A 21,614-nucleotide genomic window follows, 5' to 3' on the forward strand; every position below is an offset into this window, starting at 1 on the left:
ATGCAAACGGACAGACAGACGGAGAGATCTTACTAGATCGACTTGTCTATTAATGCTCATCAAGAATATAATTACTTTATATGGTCGGACCTTCTGTTTGTTGCATGCATGTGCGCATAACCAGAATACCCGCTTTACACACACTCAATGTACAAAAACATTGAAAAAAGTAAAGAATTCCTCACGCAGAGCAACAAAAAATGCGATTAATTAAACGCATATTTAGTTTAAATGAGACGTCAGAGCTTGCGCGTGTTGCAAGTGAAATTCTTGTTGCTTAGCACCTTCAATGGATTTTATTTTTTAAAAATGTTAACAAAAATAAAAATATAATTAGCTAAACTCAGCAGGGTCTTAACTAATGGAGGGGCACTATGCAGATCTCCATGCGACTGTTGCCACCCCATAAATTGACCTGCCTGCTCTTCACTTCCAACTGAATGCTGAATGTGTCCACCAGTGGACAGCGCACAGCCTTTGTCATGTCCACTTTGCCGTTGATCACGTCCTCCAGCAGGCCACGCAGTGCGACTGGGGCCAACACGCTGAACTTGAGATTGAGCTTGGGACAGCGAGCCGACAAGGTCTGCTCCTTGAGGCCGTAGACGTAGACGCTGTTGCCAATTTCAATTAAGCGGCTGTGTTGGCAGGCAAATTAGAAATCGTTTCAATTAAAATGAATTTAGCTGAGTTGTGTGCAAGTAAGTTACCTTACATTACTTTTGGCCTTGTCAAAAACCAACAGCTCAGCGATAATGGTCAAAAAGTCGAAGAGTTTCTCTTCCTCGCTGGCAATTGTGTCCTTCTCTTGGATGCCAAAATGCACGCCCAACACCTCCAGCTGCAGTTGCCAGTGCATCAGATTCATGGCCGAGCTGACAACGCGAAATTTGCGAAATTGCTGAGAAATCCAAAAATAGATTGTTCAAAAATTTGTATGCGTGCAGCGCATAATAAGTTAGACTCTACCCACTCGTAAGAGATTCAGGAGCGTCATGGTTTGTACTAGCCGACGCTGATTTAGATGTAGACGGGCTGCGGCACCCTTTGGCCACTCGGCTGGCGTCCACTCCAGATTGTGATAGAACTCGTGCAGAAATTGATGCATCTGTGTGACATCGATGGCCTCCTCGCCCGTCGTCAGTTGCTTGTAAAATTTCATCAGCTTGCCAGTAAATATTGCATCATAGCCGGAGTTGATGAAGTAATCAGTGGACTGTGCCAAAACCTGCACACAAAAGTGGATACAGTTAATGTGGAACTCTCTTTCTCTCTCTCTCTCTCTGTTTTCCTCTCAATGTCTTACCTGCATCACAAAGTGCCGCATGTTCTGGTCATCGTTTCCATTCTGTTGGCGCAAATGAAAGTTGGCAAACGATTTGTAGCTATGCAACATGCAGTCCGAGTGCTCCATTTTTAATTGATTGGATGCATGGCGCAATATATGCTGTTTATCGGGATCTACTTTCGATATGATTAGATGCAACGGACCAACTGGCAGGTCCATTAGCTCCACCTGCTTCAGCTGCTCCAGTTTTGGGCGCTTTGCACGCGTGGGCCCGTCTCCGCCAGCTCCGACAACTGATGCAGAAGATGCTGCTTTCCGTTTCCTGGGCGCCATTTCTCTTGTATACAAATTGTGAAAAACTCGCCAAACTCTATTAACTTGTGTGGTTCTATTAACGAGAATTTATTAATTGATTTGCCACAAAAGTGTCGCCTGTTTGAGTATATAATAAAGAATGTGGCCTACTGGGGTTTCCTTTGTTTTGGCTTTTATTAAATGTAGTTTAATTTACAATCAATTCAATAAACTGTTTAATTCAAATGCATGTGTATAATATGATATATTATAAAAAATTGCTTTTCATAATTTGTTAAACAAATGCCCCATAGTTAATTCAGTTATAAACATTTACAATATCTAAAAGTAGAGCACCTTAAAATTGATTGAAAACAGGCAATTGCACTGTTAAACGACTGTTAAATATTCATTTTACATTTTACTGTTAAACTACTGTTAAATATTCTCTTTTAGCTGAGCATTAGTTCTATACACAGTTATACACTAGATTAAATTCTTTATAAAAAGAAGGCCTGCTAATTGGTCATTGAGTTTAGTTAAGAGGTGCATATTTTTTAGTAAAACGTTGCAACGTTTTTACTGCTCCTTAAATGTTTATATAAATTTCCAAATCTTGATTTGGTTTAACAGAAATGCAAAATACTTTGAATGTACAATAAGTAGGTTCGAGCTTTTAAATCTTCGGCAAAGAAATTTAAACAATGCACGCATTCAGCAGAGAATTCTAATAAACGATTACGAGTTCCGATTAATGATTCTCATATCTCTCAAGCATTATTCATCAAAATTCTCTGCGCTAACAGCTCGCATAATATTTGTGACACATTTAGTTACACTTTTAACTTGGTTCCGTTTGTTACATTTCAGGCATTTCATGTAACTCAAGTTGTTAAATATAGAGTTTCTATAAGTACTTAGCATGTCAGAGGCAAGTAAAAGTTACATATAATACGGGACAAAAGTACTTGAAATATGCGAATAAACTTGAATTAATACAAAAGGCAAACTTGTATTGCCAATCAAAATGCGATTGTTTTGCACATATTTCGGAATATGCTGACAACAATTGTCTCAAGTGATTGGCAAAATTTGCATTCATACAAAATACTTGACACTGACAACAACAAATAAATGAATTAATTAAAAATGTTAACATTTGCCGTCGAGTGCTCAAATGAGTCGACACATAACACGATTTGCCTCAATATGTGAATATACATTCGTGTACTTGTCTATAAATTAACATTTAAGATTATGAATAATATTTGACTTAAATACTATGCAAATAACTAAGAAACCAGAACTAACTGACAGATGTCTGTATATGTGTGTTGGTGTGTGTGTGTGTGGGTGTTGCGGTCCACCTTAGGGCTTATCGAAGCCCGCAAAATCGGAGGACTCGGAATCATCATCGTCCCGTTCAACGCCTATGCAATGTATGCCCGTGCGCAGCATGGGCGTACCTTTGCCTTTGCCCAGGACACGCGCCGCAATGACCAGCTGCAGCAGCTCCTTGGCATTGTTCGAGTTGACAATGTGGAGGACCTCGCGCAACAGCTTCTCCTTGTACGCAAAGAACTCGATTTTCATCTCATAGAAATCGTGCTCGTCGTGCTTGGTGCCCGTGAACTCCGTGATCCGGCAATGCAGATTCGGTGTGGCGCTCACATCCGGCACAAACTTGGTGCCCGGCGCGCCCGTATTGCCAAACAGACTGACCGGCAAATTCAGATCAATCAGATAGCGATGATTGATCTGCAGAAAGCCCAGACTGACGACAATCGTATCGCCCGAGCGCTGATACGTAACACAGCTGTCCGAACCAAAGTCATCAGTCTTCAGAGTGGTCGCATCGAAGTGCACGTGATGATCTGCGAAAGAAGAGTGAATTGTTATAAATATATACCTTAAATAAGTAGCTGCAATTGCATGCGTTTAGTCGGGCATGCTTGCTTTGAAAATACCCCTCAAGCAGCACACAATTGCACTTAGCAACAGGCTGTCATGAGTCTTACTCATATTTGCAATGACAAATCTTGATAAACACCAAGCATTACACATATAGTTTATTACGTGCTTGAACAGCTTGCGAATTATAAACCCTTTTTTGTTACTCTAATTCCAAAGCCGTGCTGTTTGTGCGTCTTTTTGGCCTGTTAGGATTTATTGCTCAATTGGCACATAAATAAGATATAATCTATTGAAGCTTTACAAAAATTAAGTATGCCTGACTTGCAGATACCCTGTAGCTTTGAATCGCCATAACAAACATTCTTATTTGTTGAGTATTTCTTTGCCGTCAGTTTTAACTGTTTCGCACTTTGGAACATATTTTTGTATATTTTTTTTGTGTTTATTGTACGATCGCGTTGAAATTTTAAGTACATCAATATTTAAATGAAATATGTGCATTAAAGATTTATTTATAAATATTTTAACATTTTTTCTGTTGCTAGAATTTTAAAATTGATCTCAGCTAGCTTACTTTAATGTGTATACCTAAATGTCATACTGTTTATAATTGGATTTGTTGGGATATTGATGAGAAGAATGTTATGGGACATTAGACTTGGGATATGGAATATGGTACATGTTACATGGTACATGGTACATGGTATATGGTATATGGTACATGGTATATGGTACATGGTACATGGTACATGGTACATGGTACATGGTACATGTGACTTGGTACATGGGACATGACAGAGGGGACATGGGACATGGGACATTGGACTTGGTACATGATACATTGTACATGGGACTTGGTACATGGTACATGGTGCATGGGACATGGTACATGGTACATGGTACATGGTACATGGGACATGGCAGAGGGCACATGGGACATGGGACCTAGATGTAATATGTTCAAACTATTTAATTTGTACAGCTTTAGAGAGTTTATGTATTATATATTCACTTAAAGGGTATATTTGGGCTTAGCACAGTCTGTTTGATTATCTTCTCATCTCCACAAAATATCTTCAACAATCAAAGTATTCATGCCAAGCTACATATAAACTTCCGCGCAAATCAATCAAAAACCCAACTATCTGCAGATATATTCGACACTTTGAAAGTCACTGGGCGGGGCCTTACAGTTTGAGAGTCACTCAATTTGCAACTAGTTATCGCATTTTACACAGATAACAGAGCATGGCAATTATTTTGTAGTTAAAATTTGTTGACTGTTGCGCTGCAGCGCACGTGGAAAAACGCCCGGCGTTGCCCGGCAGCTGCTTGCATCTGGCCACGTGTCGTGTTTTCGTTATTTGCATATTTGCCACCGGCAAACATAATTAATTTGCATTTGAACTTGTGGCCAAAATCAATGGCAGGTGAGAGCCGCAAAAAGTGTACACAATCACACACACACACACACACACACACACACACATCTTAATATATATAGCCCGGCAGCTTTACTTATTTAGCTTGCGCCAATAAAGATAGCTGAATAAATAAATAAACAAACAAAAAAGAGCCAACGTCTGAGGGGCAAACACACGCCGCTGCGCTTGGCAATAAAGTAAACTTCCACAATTCCAACGACGACGAGCAAGATGATGATGATGATGATGATTAAGATGATGATGATGACGCTGAGGAAATTGCGTGTAAGCGCGCAATTAAACTCGCTCCACTTTGTCGAAGGCGGCGCACGGTAATTGGCAGCAAAGTCTTCCGGTTTCGGATTCATTTACTTGGAGCCAAGGCCGCACGGATTGCACAGGTTGCGCTCGAGGGCTTAAATTGCATTAAAATTGGGTCAATTGGGACCAAAACTTGGGACTGGCTGCCTCTGCTGTGTGCAGCGTCTGGCGTAGGAATTTAATTCATAATAAAATACAAAACAGTTTTTGATTGAATTTTAAAACTCAAAAAACCTAACGCAGCTGAACCTGACTATATATAATATATAGATAATTAGATAATATATATCTATATATAGATATATAGATATATATAATCTCGATGTTAACAAACCCATTTACAGCCCGCTAATCGTGCGCTTGCTTTACAATTTCATTAGCAACATTTCCTTTTTACGAGCCTCATGCAAATATTTATATAAAACTCTGACGGCCCATTCACAAGTGCTTTTTTTTTTTTTTTGCTTTACACATCGATCGGTTGAGGTAGCCAAAAAAAAAAAACTTTGTTCTTTAACTTGGCTATAAATAGCTATTGCTCGTGTTGGCAAGTCGAAAACCTGCGACTAGCAGCAAAACTTGGGGAAAGCTCTTGCAGCTAATTGTAGAAATATTTCAACATATTCTAACATAAATTGTTGATGCCAAAGATTTATTTTTGTATTTTATTTATTATGTATTAATATTTATAAAAATATATATACATATATTATTTACAATTTAATCTGATTTTGATATATGAAAACTTATGTATTAGAAAAACCTCAAACTATAATTAACATCTATGACTTTTTATAGTCATGCGAAGGGTTTTACACGTTTATCACGACTTAAGGCAAACAGCGCCGATCTCCAAGTATACATTCTATATATGTAAAATAAGAAGTATCGCTAGAAAACTTGATTGACTGCATATACTCTAACTAAGCTTTGCAAATGGACTTGGATTAAATCTTATGCCTCGGAGCATAGCTTCCATTAAAATGTAAATATATTAAATATTTTGTTGTATTTTTCTTTTAATATCTTGACGTAACTTGGATTTACGAGCTACGCGTTGTTATCTAAGTCGAACTACAATTTCGTATAAAAAAAATAACGCATCAGATAAGGTTTAGGAACAACATATTTATACAATATATATATACCTATACGAATTTATAGAAATAAAAGAAGCATAAGATTTATAATATGGAAAGAATAGGTAGAAAAAAAAAACATCATATAAGATATATGAATAACATATTTGTTTAAATATAACTTTCACTAAAAAAATCATTCACAAATTGTCATCAAGCATGGCCCATTATTATTTTCAAAGTTTGTCATTTTTATGCTCTTATATCTGGCTAACGTTTTTTTTCATAACTCTGGTTTATAATTCATCCACAATTTTGAGCTGATGCACATTTATTTCCTTACTTTTTAAGCACATTTCATTTGTCAGTTGTATTTGTTGTGTTAAGCGCAGCGCATGAACACACACACACATAAATACGTATATTTGTTTTTATAAAATATATTTATTTGGCCTTTCTATACATATATATACATATATATGAATATATATGCATGTGCTACAAGTCAGAGGAATGTCTGCGCGAAAACAATTCGTTTCTTTTGGCCGATCGCCCGCTCAGCAAAGACATCGCATATATAGTATATCTATACATATGTAAAATGTGCGACAGATTGAAATTTATTCGCTTTTAATGCGACTTTAATTTAAATCATTTACAGGAAAAGCCATTCAGCAAGTATTTTCTGCCTGCCTAATGTAAAATTGAAGCGTTTCCACGACAAAGTTTCCGCAGAAACGAAATTAAATGCAAAAAAAAAACGTAATCCAGCAAAAAATGCTTAAATGCGAGTCAATATTTAAAGACAGCCAAAAGGCGAGCAAAACAAGTGCCACGCCCCCCTCCTCGACAAGCCCTCATTTGCTTTTTATATAAAAGTTCTTTATGTGAATTTCAATAGAAATGTCACGCTCTATGCGACTCGCCGCAATCAGCAAAGATCAAATCATAAATGCCTAGAAGAGACTCTCCAGAGAAGTCGTCCCCCCCTCTCTACAAACCAACCCCAAAAATTTCCGATTGTGATTTAGCCCCAATGTTTGCCTAGTTGAAAGCTTGTCAGTCGATCAATTGATGAACATTCGCCCATTCATATAAAATATTCAATTGCTTTGTTTAATTAACATAACAGCAAAGGGTGGCGCAAGGGGGAGGGGCGGAACGGGGCGTGTTCTATGGCTACAGTGAAAACCTTTTGGAAACATTTCCACATTTAGCAGAGCTCGTTCCGCTCGGCTGACAGCGCTGAGTCTGACGTGTGAGCATTATTTTTTTTCTTTAGAGCTTAACAAACAGTCACATGTTGTTTATCGGATACTTTAGTTTATTCTATTGAGGCTTTGAGAAGACTCTGCCCGCCCCTCCCCTCCTACCTCACGAAATCTTTTGAGCACGTATTGCATTTAATAATTGTTGAGGCTTGTTTAAAAAGTTGCCAGGAAATTTTGTTAAATAACAAAAGCGCACGAATTAAATACGTTTTTGCATAAATTAAAAATGCTATGTTATGTACGATTTAATTTATGCATTTACAGAGCTCGATGCTGAGTATTTAGAATAATTTACAAATTTAAGAAGTGCATTACAGATTTAAGCAGAGAGTAGACAAATTAATACCCTACATCATATTTTAACTAAAAATTGATATGAAAAACTGAGTTCAATTTGTTTTAACTAACATGCGATAATACTTACATTAGTTAAAAACATTTGAGCTCAGGTTTAATATACTAATTTTAGCTCACATTTGTTGTTCAAACACTTTTCCACTTATTTTCCACCCAGGCGAGCGGAAACTATTTACTTTCTCGATAAAGAGGAACTACTGTAATATAGTAATTTCCACAGATGAACTTTAACTTGTGGGAGTTTTTACTGTACTATATACATATTTTATATACACAATATGTATATATATTATATATATGGTATGTATTGTAATTAATCAACTTAAGACCTTGAATATGCTCTTTGACAATTACGCTTATTTCAAAAGATCACCTATAACTTATAGGAGTTGTTATAGTACTATGCATACACATATATATATGTATGTATATGATATAAACAACTGATTTTGAACAACAACTGATCGTTAATAATTGAAATTGTTCAGTGCCACAAATTGTCGTCTTTTTGCCGTATCTTTTGGCTGCTCGCAGCTGGTTGTGATGTCATTTGGAATGGGGAATAGAGAAATAAGGCAACAGCCAGGCACCATAAATAGCCACCCAAATATATTTGATACGTGCCCTCCCCATCAACTGACTGTTGCCACACCCCCCAGCCTGCCCCCCTCCGCTGGCTGTTGCGCCTGCTAAAACACAAAACTGGCCGAAATGCAACTGTTTCACATGTGTTTTGCGAATCAAAACAATTGTCAAGGTGTCGCGGGACATCTATCAATCAAAAAGCACCCTCGTGCCAGAGAGGTCAGACAAACAGTTGCATCTGATATTATACCGAAATACACTTAGAGAAAAAGCTAATCGCAAATAGTTATATGACGGGCATAGAAATCAAACATAAATAAAAAGTCTTTAAAATCAAATTAAAATAAAATAAAAGAAGAATAAATCTAGATAAAAATTTGAATTAAAGACTAGAAGAGAGAAGAAAAATACCTTAAACAAGAATTTGCACGCTCAAATATTTCTTAGATTAGGTGCTATATGAGAATTTCAGGCTATAAACAGATCTTCATATAAACATTTTATTTTGAAGTTGATGTTTTTTTTTTTTGTACTTTTTTCAACATTTAGTCCCTTGTAAATTTCCCTTTCTTGTACTTTTTAAATGATTATTAGCCCAAGATTCGTCTATAGACATAGGTCTAAACTTCCCATGCCCATAACTCGGTCAAATCTCATCCGATTTTTAGGATGTTTGTCTTTTTATCAATGGTTTTCCCTCTAGAATAATCTCTCATTCAAATCTGAACACATATTTTTTAGTCGAAATTCATGTCAAAATCTTACCCCAAGATTCGTCTATAGACATAGGTCTAAACTTCCCATGCCCATAACTCGGTCAAATCTCATCCGATCTTTAGGATGTTTGTCTTTTTATCAATGGTTTTCCCTCTAGAATAATCTCTCATTCAAATCTGAACACATATTTTTTAGTCGAAATTCATGTCAAAATCTTAGCCCAAGATTCGTCTATAGACATAGGTCTAAACTTCCCATGCCCATAACTCGGTCAAATCTCATCCGATTTTTACGATGTTTGTATTTTTATCAATGGCTTTCCCACTAAAATAATCTCCCATTCAAATCTGAACACATATTTTTTAGTCGAAATTCATGTCAAAATCTTACCCCAAGATTCGTCTATAGACATAGGTCTAAACTTCCCATGCCCATAACTCGGTCAAATCTCATCCGATTTTTAGGATGTTTGTCCTTTTATCAATGGTTTTCCCTCTAGAATAATCTCTCATTCAAATCTGAACACATATTTTTTAGTCGAAATTCATGTCAAAATCTTACCCCAAGATTCGTCTATAGACATAGGTCTAAACTTCCCATGCCCATAACTCGGCCAAATCTCATCCGATCTTTAGGATGTTTGTCTTTTTATCAATGGTTTTCCCTCTAGAATAATCTCCCATTCAAATCTGAACACATATTTTTTAGTCGAAATTCATGTCAAAATCTTAGCCCAAGATTCGTCTATAGACATAGGTCTAAACTTCCCATGCCCATAACTCGGTCAAATCTCATCCGATTTTTAGGATGTTTGTCTTTTTATCAATGGTTTTCCCTCTAGAATAATCTCTCATTCAAATCTGAATACATATTTTTTAGTCGAAATTCATGTCAAAATCTTACCCCAAGATTCGTCTATAGACATAGGTCTAAACTTCCCATGCCCATAACTCGGTCAAATCTCATCCGATTTTTACGATGTTTGTATTTTTATCAATGGCTTTCCCACTAAAATAATCTCCCATTCAAATCTGAACACATATTTTTTAGTCGAAATTCATGTCAAAATCTTACCCCAAGATTCGTCTATAGACATAGGTCTAAACTTCCCATGCCCATAACTCGGTCAAATCTCATCCGATTTTTAGGATGTTTGTCCTTTTATCAATGGTTTTCCCTCTAGAATAATCTCTCATTCAAATCTGAACACATATTTTTTAGTCGAAATTCATGTCAAAATCTTACCCCAAGATTCGTCTATAGACATAGGTATAAACTTCCCATGCCCATAACTCGGTCAAATCTCATCCGATCTTTAGGATGTTTGTCTTTTTATCAATGGTTTTCCCTCTAGAATAATCTCCCATTCAAATCTGAGCACATATTTTTCTGTCGAAATTCATGTCAAAATCTTACCCCAAGATTCGTCTATAGACATAGGTCTAAACTTCCCATGCCCATAACTCGGTCAAATCTCATCCGATTTTTAGGATGTTTGTCTTTTTATCAATGGTTTTCCCTCTAGAATAATCTCTCATTCAAATCTGAACACATATTTTTTAGTCGAAATTCATGTCAAAATCTTACCCCAAGATTCGTCTATAGACATAGGTCTAAACTTCCCAAGCCCATAACTCGGTCAAATCTCATCCGATTTTTACGATGTTTGTATTTTTATCAATGGTTTTCCGACTAGAATAATCTCCCATTCAAATCTGAATACATATTTTTTAGTCGAAATTCATGTCAAAATCTTGCCCCAAGATTCGTCTATAGACATAGGTCTAAACTTCCCATGCCCATAACTCGGTCAAATCTCATCCGATTTTTAGGATGTTTGTATTTTTATCAATGGTTTTCCCACTAGAATAATCTCCCATTCAAATCTGAATACATATTTTTTAGTCGAAATTCATGTCAAAATCTTGCCCCAAGATTCGTCTATAGACATAGGTCTAAACTTCCCATGCCCATAACTCGGTCAAATCTCATCCGATTTTTAGGATGTTTGTATTTTTATCAATGGTTTTCCCTCTAGAATAATCTCCCATTCACAAAAAAATACATATTTTTTAGTCGAAATTCATGTCAAAATCTTACCCCAAGATTCGTCTATAGACATAGGTCTAAACTTCCCATGCCCATAACTCGGTCAAATCTCATCCGATTTTTAGGATGTTTGTATTTTTATCAATGGTTTTCCCTCTAGAATAATCGCCCATTCATATCTGAATACATATTTTTTAGTCGAAATTCATGTCAAAATCTTACCCCAAGATTCGTCTATAGACATAGGTCTAAACTTCCCTTGCCCATAACTCGGTCAAATCTTATCAGATTTTTACGATGTTTGTATTTTTATCAATGATTTTCCCTCTAGAATAATCTCTCATTCAAATCTGAACACATATTTTTTAGTCGAAATTCATATCAAAATCTTACCCCAAGATTCGTCTATAAACATAGGTCTAAACTTCCCTTGCCCATAACTCGGTCAAATCTCATCAGATTTTTACGATGTTTGTATTTTTATCAATGGTTTTCCCTCTAGAATAATCTCCCATTCATATCTGAATACATATTTTTTAGTCAAAATTCATGTCAAAATCTTGCCCCAAGATTCGTCTATAGACATAGGTCTAAACTTCCCATGCCCATAACTCGGTCAAATCTCATCCGATTTTTACGATGTTTGTCTTTTTATCAATGGTTTTCCCTCTAGAATAATCTCCCATTCAAATCTGAATACATATTTTTTAGTCGAAATTCATGTCAAAATCTTACCCCAAGATTCGTCTATAGCCATAGGTCTAAACTTCCCTTGCCCATAACTCGGTCAAATCTCATCCGATTTTTAGGATGTTTGTATTTTTATCAATGATTTTCCCTCTAGAATAATCTCTCATTCAAATCTGAACACATATTTTTTAGTCGAAATTCATATCAAAATCTTACCCCAAGATTCGTCTATAAACATAGGTCTAAACTTCCCTTGCCCATAACTCGGTCAAATCTCATCAGATTTTTACGATGTTTGTATTTTTATCAATGGTTTTCCCTCTAGAATAATCTCCCATTCATATCTGAATACATATTTTTTAGTCGAAATTCATGTCAAAATCTTGCCCCAAGATTCGTCTATAGACATAGGTCTAAAATTCCCATGCCCATAACTCGGTCAAATCTCATCCGATTTTTACGATGTTTGTATTTTTATCAATGGTTTTCCGACTAGAATAATCTCCCATTCAAATCTGAATACATATTTTTTAGTCGAAATTCATGTCAAAATCTTGCCCCAAGATTCGTCTATAGACATAGGTCTAAACTTCCCATGCCCATAACTCGGTCAAATCTCATCCGATTTTTACGATGTTTGTATTTTTATCAATGGTTTTCCCTCTAGAATAATCTCCCATTCACAAAAAAATACATATTTTTTAGTCGAAATTCATGTCAAAATCTTACCCCAAGATTCGTCTATAGACATAGGTCTAAACTTCCCTTGCCCATAACTCGGTCAAATCTCATCCGATTTTTAGGATGTTTGTATTTTTATCAATGGTTTTCCCTCTAGAATAATCGCCCATTCATATCTGAATACATATTTTTTAGTCGAAATTCATATCAAAATCTTACCCCAAGATTCGTCTATAAACATAGGTCTAAACTTCCCTTGCCCATAACTCGGTCAAATCTCATCAGATTTTTACGATGTTTGTATTTTTATCAATGGTTTTCCCTCTAGAATAATCTCCCATTCATATCTGAATACATATTTTTTAGTCGAAATTCATGTCAAAATCTTGCCCCAAGATTCGTCTATAGACATAGGTCTAAAATTCCCATGCCCATAACTCGGTCAAATCTCATCCGATTTTTAGGATGTTTGTATTTTTATCAATGGTTTTCCCTCTAGAATAATCTCCCATTCAAATCTGAATACATATTTTTTAGTCGAAATTCATGTCAAAATCTTGCCCCAAGATTCGTCTATAGACATAGGTCTAAACTTCCCATGCCCATAACTCGGTCAAATCTCATCCGATTTTTAGGATGTTTGTATTTTTATCAATGGTTTTCCCTCTTGAATAATCACCCATTCATATCTGAATACATATTTTTTAGTCGAAATTCATGTCAAAATCTTACCCCAAGATTCGTCTATAGCCATACGTCTAAACTTCCCTTGCCCATAACTCGGTCAAATCTCATCAGATTTTTACGATGTTTGTATTTTTATCAATGATTTTCCCTCTAGAATAATCTCTCATTCAAATCTGAACACATATTTTTTAGTCGAAATTCATGTCAAAATCTTGCCCCAAGATTCGTCTATAGACATAGGTCTAAACTTCCCTTGCCCATAACTCGGTCAAATCTCATCAGATTTTTACGATGTTTGTATTTTTATCAATGGTTCTCCCTCTAAAATAATCTCCCATTCATATCTGAATACATATTTTTTAGTCGAAATTCATGTCAAAATCTTGCCCCAAGATTCGTCTATAGACATAGGTCTAAACTTCCCTTGCCCATAACTCGGTCAAATCTCATCCGATTTTTACGATGTTTGTATTTTTATCAATGGTTTTCCCACTAGAATAATCTCCCATTCAAATCTGAATACATATGTTTTAGTCGAAATTCATGTCAAAATCTTGCCCCAAGATTCGTCTATAGACATAGGTCTAAACTTCCCTTGCCCATAACTCGGTCAAATCTCATCCGATTTTTACTATGTTTGTATTTTTATCAATGGTTTTCCCACTAGAATAATCTCCCATTCAAATCTGAATACATATTTTTTAGTCGAAATTCATGTCAAAATCTTGCCCCAAGATTCGTCTATAGACATAGGTCTAAACTTCCCTTGCCCATAACTCGGTCAAATCTCATCAGATTTTTACGATGTTTGTATTTTTATCAATGGTTTTCCCTCTAAAAATAATCTCCCATTCATATCTGAATACATAATTTTTAGTCGAAATTCATGTCAAAATCTTGCCCCAAGATTCGTCTATAGACATAGGTCTAAACTTCCCTTGCCCATAACTCGGTCAAATCTCATCAGATTTTTACGATGTTTGTATTTTTATCAATGGTTTTCCCTCTAAAATAATCTCCCATTCATATCTGAATACATAATTTTTAGTCGAAATTCATGTCAAAATTTTGCCCCAAGATTCGTCTATAGACATAGGTCTAAACTTCCCATGCCCATAACTCGGTCAAATCTCATCCGATTTTTAGGATGTTTGTATTTTTATCAATGGTTTTCCCTCTGGAATAATCTCTCATTCATAAAAAAATACATATTTTTTAGTCCAAATTCATGTCAAAATCTTACCCCAAGATTCGTCTATAGACATAGGTCTAAACTTCCCATGCCCATAACTCGGTCAAATCTCATCCGATTTTTAGGATGTTTGTATTTTTATCAATTGTTTTCCCTCTAGAATAATCTCCCATTCAAATCTGAATACATATTTTTTAGTCGAAATTTATGTCAAAATCTTGCCCCAAGATACGTCTATAGACATAGGTCTAAACTTCCCATGCCCATAACTCGATCAAATCTCATCCGATTTTTAGGATGTTTGTATTTTTATCAATGGTTTTCCCTCTTGAATAATCGCCAATTCATATCTGAATACATATTTTTTAGTCGAAATTCATGTCAAAATCTTACCCCAAGATTCGTCTATAGCCATAGGTCTAAACTTCCCTTGCCCATAACTCGGTCAAATCTCATCAGATTTTTACGATGTTTGTATTTTTATCAATGATTTTCCCTCTAGAATAATCTCTCATTCAAATCTGAACACATATTTTTTAGTCGAAATTCATGTCAAAATCTTGCCCCAAGATTCGTCAATAGACATGGGTCTAAACTTCCCTTGCCCATAACTCGGTCAAATCTCATCAGATTTTTACGATGTTTGTATTTTTATCAATGGTTTTCCCTCTAAAATAATCACCCATTCATATCTGAATACATATTTTTTAGTCGAAATTCATGTCAAAATCTTGCCCCAAGATTCGTCTATAGACATAGGTCTAAACTTCCCTTGCCCATAACTCGGTCAAATCTCATCCGATTTTTACGATGTTTGTATTTTTATCAATGGTTTTCCCACTAGAATAATCTCCCATTCAAATCTGAATACATATGTTTTAGTCGAAATTCATGTCAAAATCTTGCCCCAAGATTCGTCTATAGACATAGGTCTAAACTTCCCTTGCCCATAACTCGGTCAAATCTCATCCGATTTTTACTATGTTTGTATTTTTATCAATGGTTTTCCCACTAGAATAATCTCCCATTCAAATCTGAATACATATTTTTTAGTCGAAATTCATGTCAAAATCTTGCCCCAAGATTCGTCTATAGACATAGGTCTAAACTTCCCTTGCCCATAACTCGGTCTAATCTCATCAGATTTTTACGATGTTTGTATTTTTATCAATGGTTTTCCCTCTAAAATAATCTCTTATTCATATCTGAATACATATTTTTTAGTCGAAATTCATGTCAAAATCTTGCCCCAAGATTCGTCTATAGACATAGGTCTAAACTTCCCTTGCCCATAACTCGGTCAAATCTCATCCGATTTTTACGATGTTTGTATTTTTATCAATGGTTTTCCCACTAGAATAATCTCCCATTCAAATCTGAATACATATGTTTTAGTCGAAATTCATGTCAAAATCTTGCCCCAAGATTCGTCTATAGACATAGGTCTAAACTTCCCTTGCCCATAACTCGGTCAAATCTCATCCGATTTTTACTATGTTTGTATTTTTATCAATGGTTTTCCGACTAGAATAATCTCCCATTCAAATCTGAATACATATTTTTTAGTCGAAATTCATGTCAAAATCTTGCCCCAAGATTCGTCTATAGACATAGGTCTAAACTTCCCTTGCCCATAACTCGGTCAAATCTCATCAGATTTTTACGATGTTTGTATTTTTATCAATGGTTTTCCCTCTAGAATAATCTCCCATTCATATCTGAATACATATTTTTTAGTCGAAATTCATGTCAAAATCTTACCCCAAGATTCGTCTATAGACATAGGTCTAAACTTCCCTTGCCCATAACTCGGTCAAATCTCATCCGATTTTTACGATGTTTGTATTTTTATCAATGGTTTTCCCACTAGAATAATCTCTCATTCATAAAAAAATACATATTTTTTAGTCGAAATTCATGTCAAAATCTTACCCCAAGATTCGTCTATAGACATAGGTCTAAACTTCCCTTGCCCATAACTCGGTCTAATCTCATCAGATTTTTACGATGTTTGTATTTTTATCAATGGTTTTCCCTCTAAAATAATCTCCCATTCATATCTGAATACATATTTTTTAGTCGAAATTCATGTCAAAATCTTGCCCCAAGATTCGTCTATAGACATAGGTCTAAGCTTCCCTTGCCCATAACTCGGTCAAATCTCATCCGATTTTTACGATGTTTGTATTTTTATCAATGGTTTTCCCACTAGAATAATCCCCCATTCAAATCTGAATACATATGTTTTAGTCGAAATTCATGTCAAAATCTTGCCCCAAGATTCGTCTATAGACATAGGTCTAAACTTCCCTTGCCCATAACTCGGTCAAATCTCATCCGATTTTTACTATGTTTGTATTTTTATCAATGGTTTTCCCACTAGAATAATCTCCCATTCATATCTGAATACATATTTTTTAGTCGAAATTCATGTCAAAATCTTGCCCCAAGATTCGTCTATAGACATAGGTCTAAGCTTCCCTTGCCCATAACTCGGTCAAATCTCATCCGATTTTTACGATGTTTGTATTTTTATCAATGGTTTTCCCACTAGAATAATCCCCCATTCAAATCTGAATACATATGTTTTAGTCGAAATTCATGTCAAAATCTTGCCCCAAGATTCGTCTATAGACATAGGTCTAAACTTCCCTTGCCCATAACTCGGTCAAATCTCATCCGATTTTTACGATGTTTGTATTTTTATCAATGGTTTTCCCTCTAGAATAATCTCTCATTCATAAAAAAATACATATTTTTTAGTCGAAATTCATGTCAAAATCTTACCCCAAGATTCGTCTATAGACATAGGTCTAAACTTCCCATGCTCATAACTCGGTCAAATCTCATCCGATTTTTAGGATGTTTGTATTTTTATCAATGGTTTTCCCTCTAGAATAATCTCCCATTCATATCTGAATACATATTTTTTAGTCGAAATTCATGTCAAAATCTTACCCCAAGATTCGTCTATAGACATAGGTCTAAACTTCCCATGCCCATAACTCGGTCAAATCTCATCCGATTTTTAGGATGTTTGTATTTTTATCAATGGTTTTCCCTCTAGAATAATCTCTCATTAATAAAAAAATACATATGTTTTAGTCGAAATTCATGTCAAAATCTTGCCCCAAGATTCGTCTATAGACATAGGTCTAAACTTCCCTTGCCCATAACTCGGTCAAATCTCTTCCGATTTTTACTATGTTTGTATTTTTATCAATGGTTTTCCCACTAGAATAATCTCCCATTCATATCTGAATACATATTTTTTAGTCGAAATTCATGTCAAAATCTTGCCCCAAGATTCGTCTATAGACATAGGTCTAAGCTTCCCTTGCCCATAACTCGGTCAAATCTCATCCGATTTTTACGATGTTTGTATTTTTATCAATGGTTTTCCCACTAGAATAATCCCCCATTCAAATCTGAATACATATGTTTTAGTCGAAATTCATGTCAAAATCTTACCCCAAGATTCGTCTATAGACATAGGTCTAAACTTCCCATGCTCATAACTCGGTCAAATCTCATCCGATTTTTAGGATGTTTGTATTTTTATCAATGGTTTTCCCTCTAGAATAATCTCCCATTCATATCTGAATACATATTTTTTAGTCGAAATTCATGTCAAAATCTTACCCCAAGATTCGTCTATAGACATAGGTCTAAACTTCCCATGCCCATAACTCGGTCAAATCTCATCCGATTTTTAGGATGTTTGTATTTTTATCAATGGTTTTCCCTCTAGAATAATCTCTCATTAATAAAAAAATACATATTTTTTAGTCGAAATTCATGTCAAAATCTTACCCCACGATTCGTCTATAGACATAGGTCTAAACTTCCCTTGCCCATAACTCGGTCAAATCTCATCAGATTTTTACGATGTTTGTATTTTTATCATTGATTTTCCCTCTAGAATAATCTCTCATTCAAATCTGAACACATATTTTTTTGTCGAAATTCATGTCAAAATCTTACCCCAAGATTCGTCTATAGCCATAGGTCTAAACTTACCATGCCCATAACTCGGTCAAATCTCATCCGATTTTTACGATGTTTGTATTTTTCTTCATGGTTTTCCCACTAGAATAATCTCCCATTCAAATATGAATACATATTTTTTGTCGAAATTCATGTCAAAATCTTGCCCCAAGATTCGTCTATAGACATAGGTCTAAACTTCCCATGCCCATAACTCGGTCAAATCTCATCCGATTTGTACGATGTTTGTATTTTTATCAATGGTTTTCCCTCTAGAATAATCTCCCATTCAAATCTGAACACATATTTTTTAGTCGAAATTCTTTTCAAAATCTTAACCCCCTAGAATAAACGCGCATTTCATTTGCGCATTTCTAGTAGATGGCAACCTTTACAATTTTTCTTTTCTCTAATACAAAGATTTAGCACAAATTTGTAAGCATTTTCGCTGAGTGTATGTTATATATGCACAACCGAAGGGAAACACTCTCGAGGCAGCCACCCAATGCAACAACAATGTGCCACTATAAATAGTCGTCAGCTATTACAAATGCATGCAAACATATATATATATGTAAATGGATATGTATGTGTCTGCATGTGTGCATGTATGTGCAACAATAAAACATTTGTTGACAGGCCGCGCATTGTGCAATTTAATTAAAATCTCGAACGGGCGCCTCTGGGGAGGGGCCCATTAGAAGGCGTCTCAGGTGGCAAATCGAGGTGATAATTGGCTTGATCAGTTTTCAGACCAGACCAGACCAGACCATACACATACATTCCCACATGCACAAAGTGTGTGGGTTCTCAAGCAATGAATGAACGGTTTGGGCATTTGCACAACGGTTTTCATTTCGCACGGCTATAAAACATTCATAATTGCAGCTGTTGTTTGTGGCCCGTAATTCATTACCGCCATAAATTAGAAAATTGAAAATAGAAATTGAAATAGCAACGGCAACTAATCTGAGGCGACACTTTAGAGCCCAGCAAAGCGTTTAACTCAAACAAATGAGTGTGATCGACTTCTAGATGCTCTGCAAACAGTTCAGAGTTTGTATTTCTACTTATTTGAAGCGTCAAGCTATGCCGAACTATTCTCAATTCGAACTTATGTATGTAAATAATTTACGCTTTAAATTAACTATTAGAGAGCGATTTTTGATGCTTTAAATTGGCATTCGGATTTATCTGGCATGAGGGATTTATCTAGTCAAAATGGAAGAGCATGTAAAGAGAGTTTCAAAGAGTATTTATGTAAGCCCTATAAAAAAAACTATTTGCCAAGGTTCTTTTTTATAGCATCTATACTTATGATCGATTTACAGATGATCGATATTTATCGAAATTGGGAAAAGCGTGCGGAAAGGCTTTCATAGAGTTATCTGTATGAGAAACTATATTTGAGAAACTGCATGGAAAAGTTGCAGTATTTAGCTCCAATGCTCTCCACGAGATGCTCCAAGAAACGATTTATCGATCAGCCTGGAACATGTTTGAACTACATTTAAAATGTAACATCTCTAATTTTTAAGAGCGAAGTTTTTATACTGACGAAGAGACAAATAAGGCCAGATCAACTCGACTCTTTATGGTAATCCAGAATGTCTGCCACCTTTTACATAAGAAAGCTTTTGCATGACGTTATTTTTAAATCATGTGCAATGATTACAGGGTATTAAAAGCTGAGCACTTATAAATCAATCGATTTTTTTTTTTGTAAATTCTGAGTAAATATGTTTAAATTAACTTTATAATCGAGGGATCAGAATTCAGTCTTGCAACAATTTCTAAGCTCTAGAGCTTGGCATAAATACATTTAACAATAGTTTTTTTACAATTTACCCTTTTTCAAAACGGTCGGGTAGTTTCGTTCATATTTCGAAGACGCCAAACAGAAGTTTTATGAAAAGATTTTAGCACGCGCCAAACCAAATATAATAAAAAAATGATATAAAAATAGACTAAATATAATATTGATCATTATATGGTATAGGATATATATATCTATTCTGTCTGCTGGGGTATTTAATTGTCGACACGTTTTCAAACTTGTTAACAACAATTTTGATTAAGTGTTTGCCGAGGGTTTTTTTTGTTTCTGTTAGCTTCTGGTGAATTGATAAGGGCTACGTCAGACAGTTCTGATAAGGGGGCGCAAAAAAAAATATGTGACCATCTTGCAATGTAATTGGACAGATACCCCACCCCCGCCCCGCCCCGCTCAGCAGACACAGTTGCAAAATGGCAACTAAGTGCAGCTTATATTGAAAATTGGCTTAAACCTGACCGTGAACAAATATTATATTTGATAAAGCAAGACAAGACAAGGCCAACAACAGCCAGGGGGTAAAATGTAGGCGTGTAAAGCGTCAAAAGTGTCGATATTTTGATTTAGATTTTGCACTTCCGTTGCGCAAATCACAATAGACAATAACAGCAAAACTGTCAAGGCAACCACAAGAGTAGGCCCTGGGTGGGAGCGGGGTACGGGGGGGTTGCCATGCATAACTAGCTGCAACACGCACGCACGCACGCACACACACACACACACACACACACACCCGTTACGTTTATTTAATTCAAATTAGGCTTCAACTATTGCCGGCCGCCTGCACTACTGAATTTTCGCATGTTGATGGAGCGGGCAAGGCGAAGGTAAACAAAAAACACAAAAAAAAAAAAAAAAAAGGTGGCTTACCCGTCTGTTGATCGGCAACTTCGCTGGCGCAATCTGACATATTTGCAGCCGTTGTTGGTAAATGCAAGACGCTGATTGTCAATTTGAATTGAAAAAAAAAGTGTACTTTCACACAGCAATTGCTATAAAGACGTCTTTCCTTAGATATGCTCTGCAATTGTTATTTAATTGGCGTGCAACACAGACGCGAACGACGCTAAACAATAGAATGAACTGAGCAAGTGTGACCAGTTGAATGTTGCTCATAGAATACATAAAAACATTTAATATCGATAGGGCATGTTCATCAGTTGCGTATCGGACGTGTTGGTATTTTAGTGCTGCCTATCGAATATACAGTGCTGCCAGACTTGCAACCCTGTACAGAGTTGCAT

At 35.8% G+C, this 21,614-nt stretch overlaps 2 protein-coding genes across 3 annotated transcripts; both read right to left on the bottom strand.

The window, feature by feature from the left end:
* Positions 1-269: 269 nt before the first annotated feature.
* Positions 270-1,742, bottom strand: LOC115771029. 2 transcript variants are annotated; one of them, XM_030716563.1, is made up of 4 exons: positions 1,307-1,741; positions 974-1,228; positions 711-901; positions 270-638 (listed from the first exon to the last, which is right to left on the bottom strand). In XM_030716563.1, the coding sequence occupies exons 1-4, from the start codon at positions 1,619-1,621 to the stop codon at positions 359-361; spliced, it is 1,041 nt and encodes a 346-aa protein (XP_030572423.1). In that variant the 5' UTR covers positions 1,622-1,741; the 3' UTR covers positions 270-358. The 2 variants fall into 2 exon arrangements, with proteins under 2 accessions (XP_030572423.1, XP_030572424.1); XM_030716564.1 differs by having other exon boundaries at positions 543-638; positions 716-901; positions 1,307-1,742.
* A 77-nt stretch (positions 1,743-1,819) lies between these two features.
* Positions 1,820-21,439, bottom strand: LOC115771030 (UPF0687 protein C20orf27 homolog). Its single transcript, XM_030716565.1, has 2 exons — positions 21,241-21,439; positions 1,820-3,456 (listed from the first exon to the last, which is right to left on the bottom strand). The coding sequence occupies exons 1-2, from the start codon at positions 21,278-21,280 to the stop codon at positions 2,951-2,953; spliced, it is 546 nt and encodes a 181-aa protein (XP_030572425.1). The 5' UTR covers positions 21,281-21,439; the 3' UTR covers positions 1,820-2,950.
* Positions 21,440-21,614: the final 175 nt, after the last annotated feature.

The sequence above is a fragment of the Drosophila novamexicana genome, unplaced genomic scaffold (genome assembly GCF_003285875.2).
Source record: "Drosophila novamexicana strain 15010-1031.04,08,12 unplaced genomic scaffold, DnovRS2.1 tig00000024-arrow-pilon, whole genome shotgun sequence".
NCBI lineage: Eukaryota > Metazoa > Arthropoda > Insecta > Diptera > Drosophilidae > Drosophila > Drosophila novamexicana.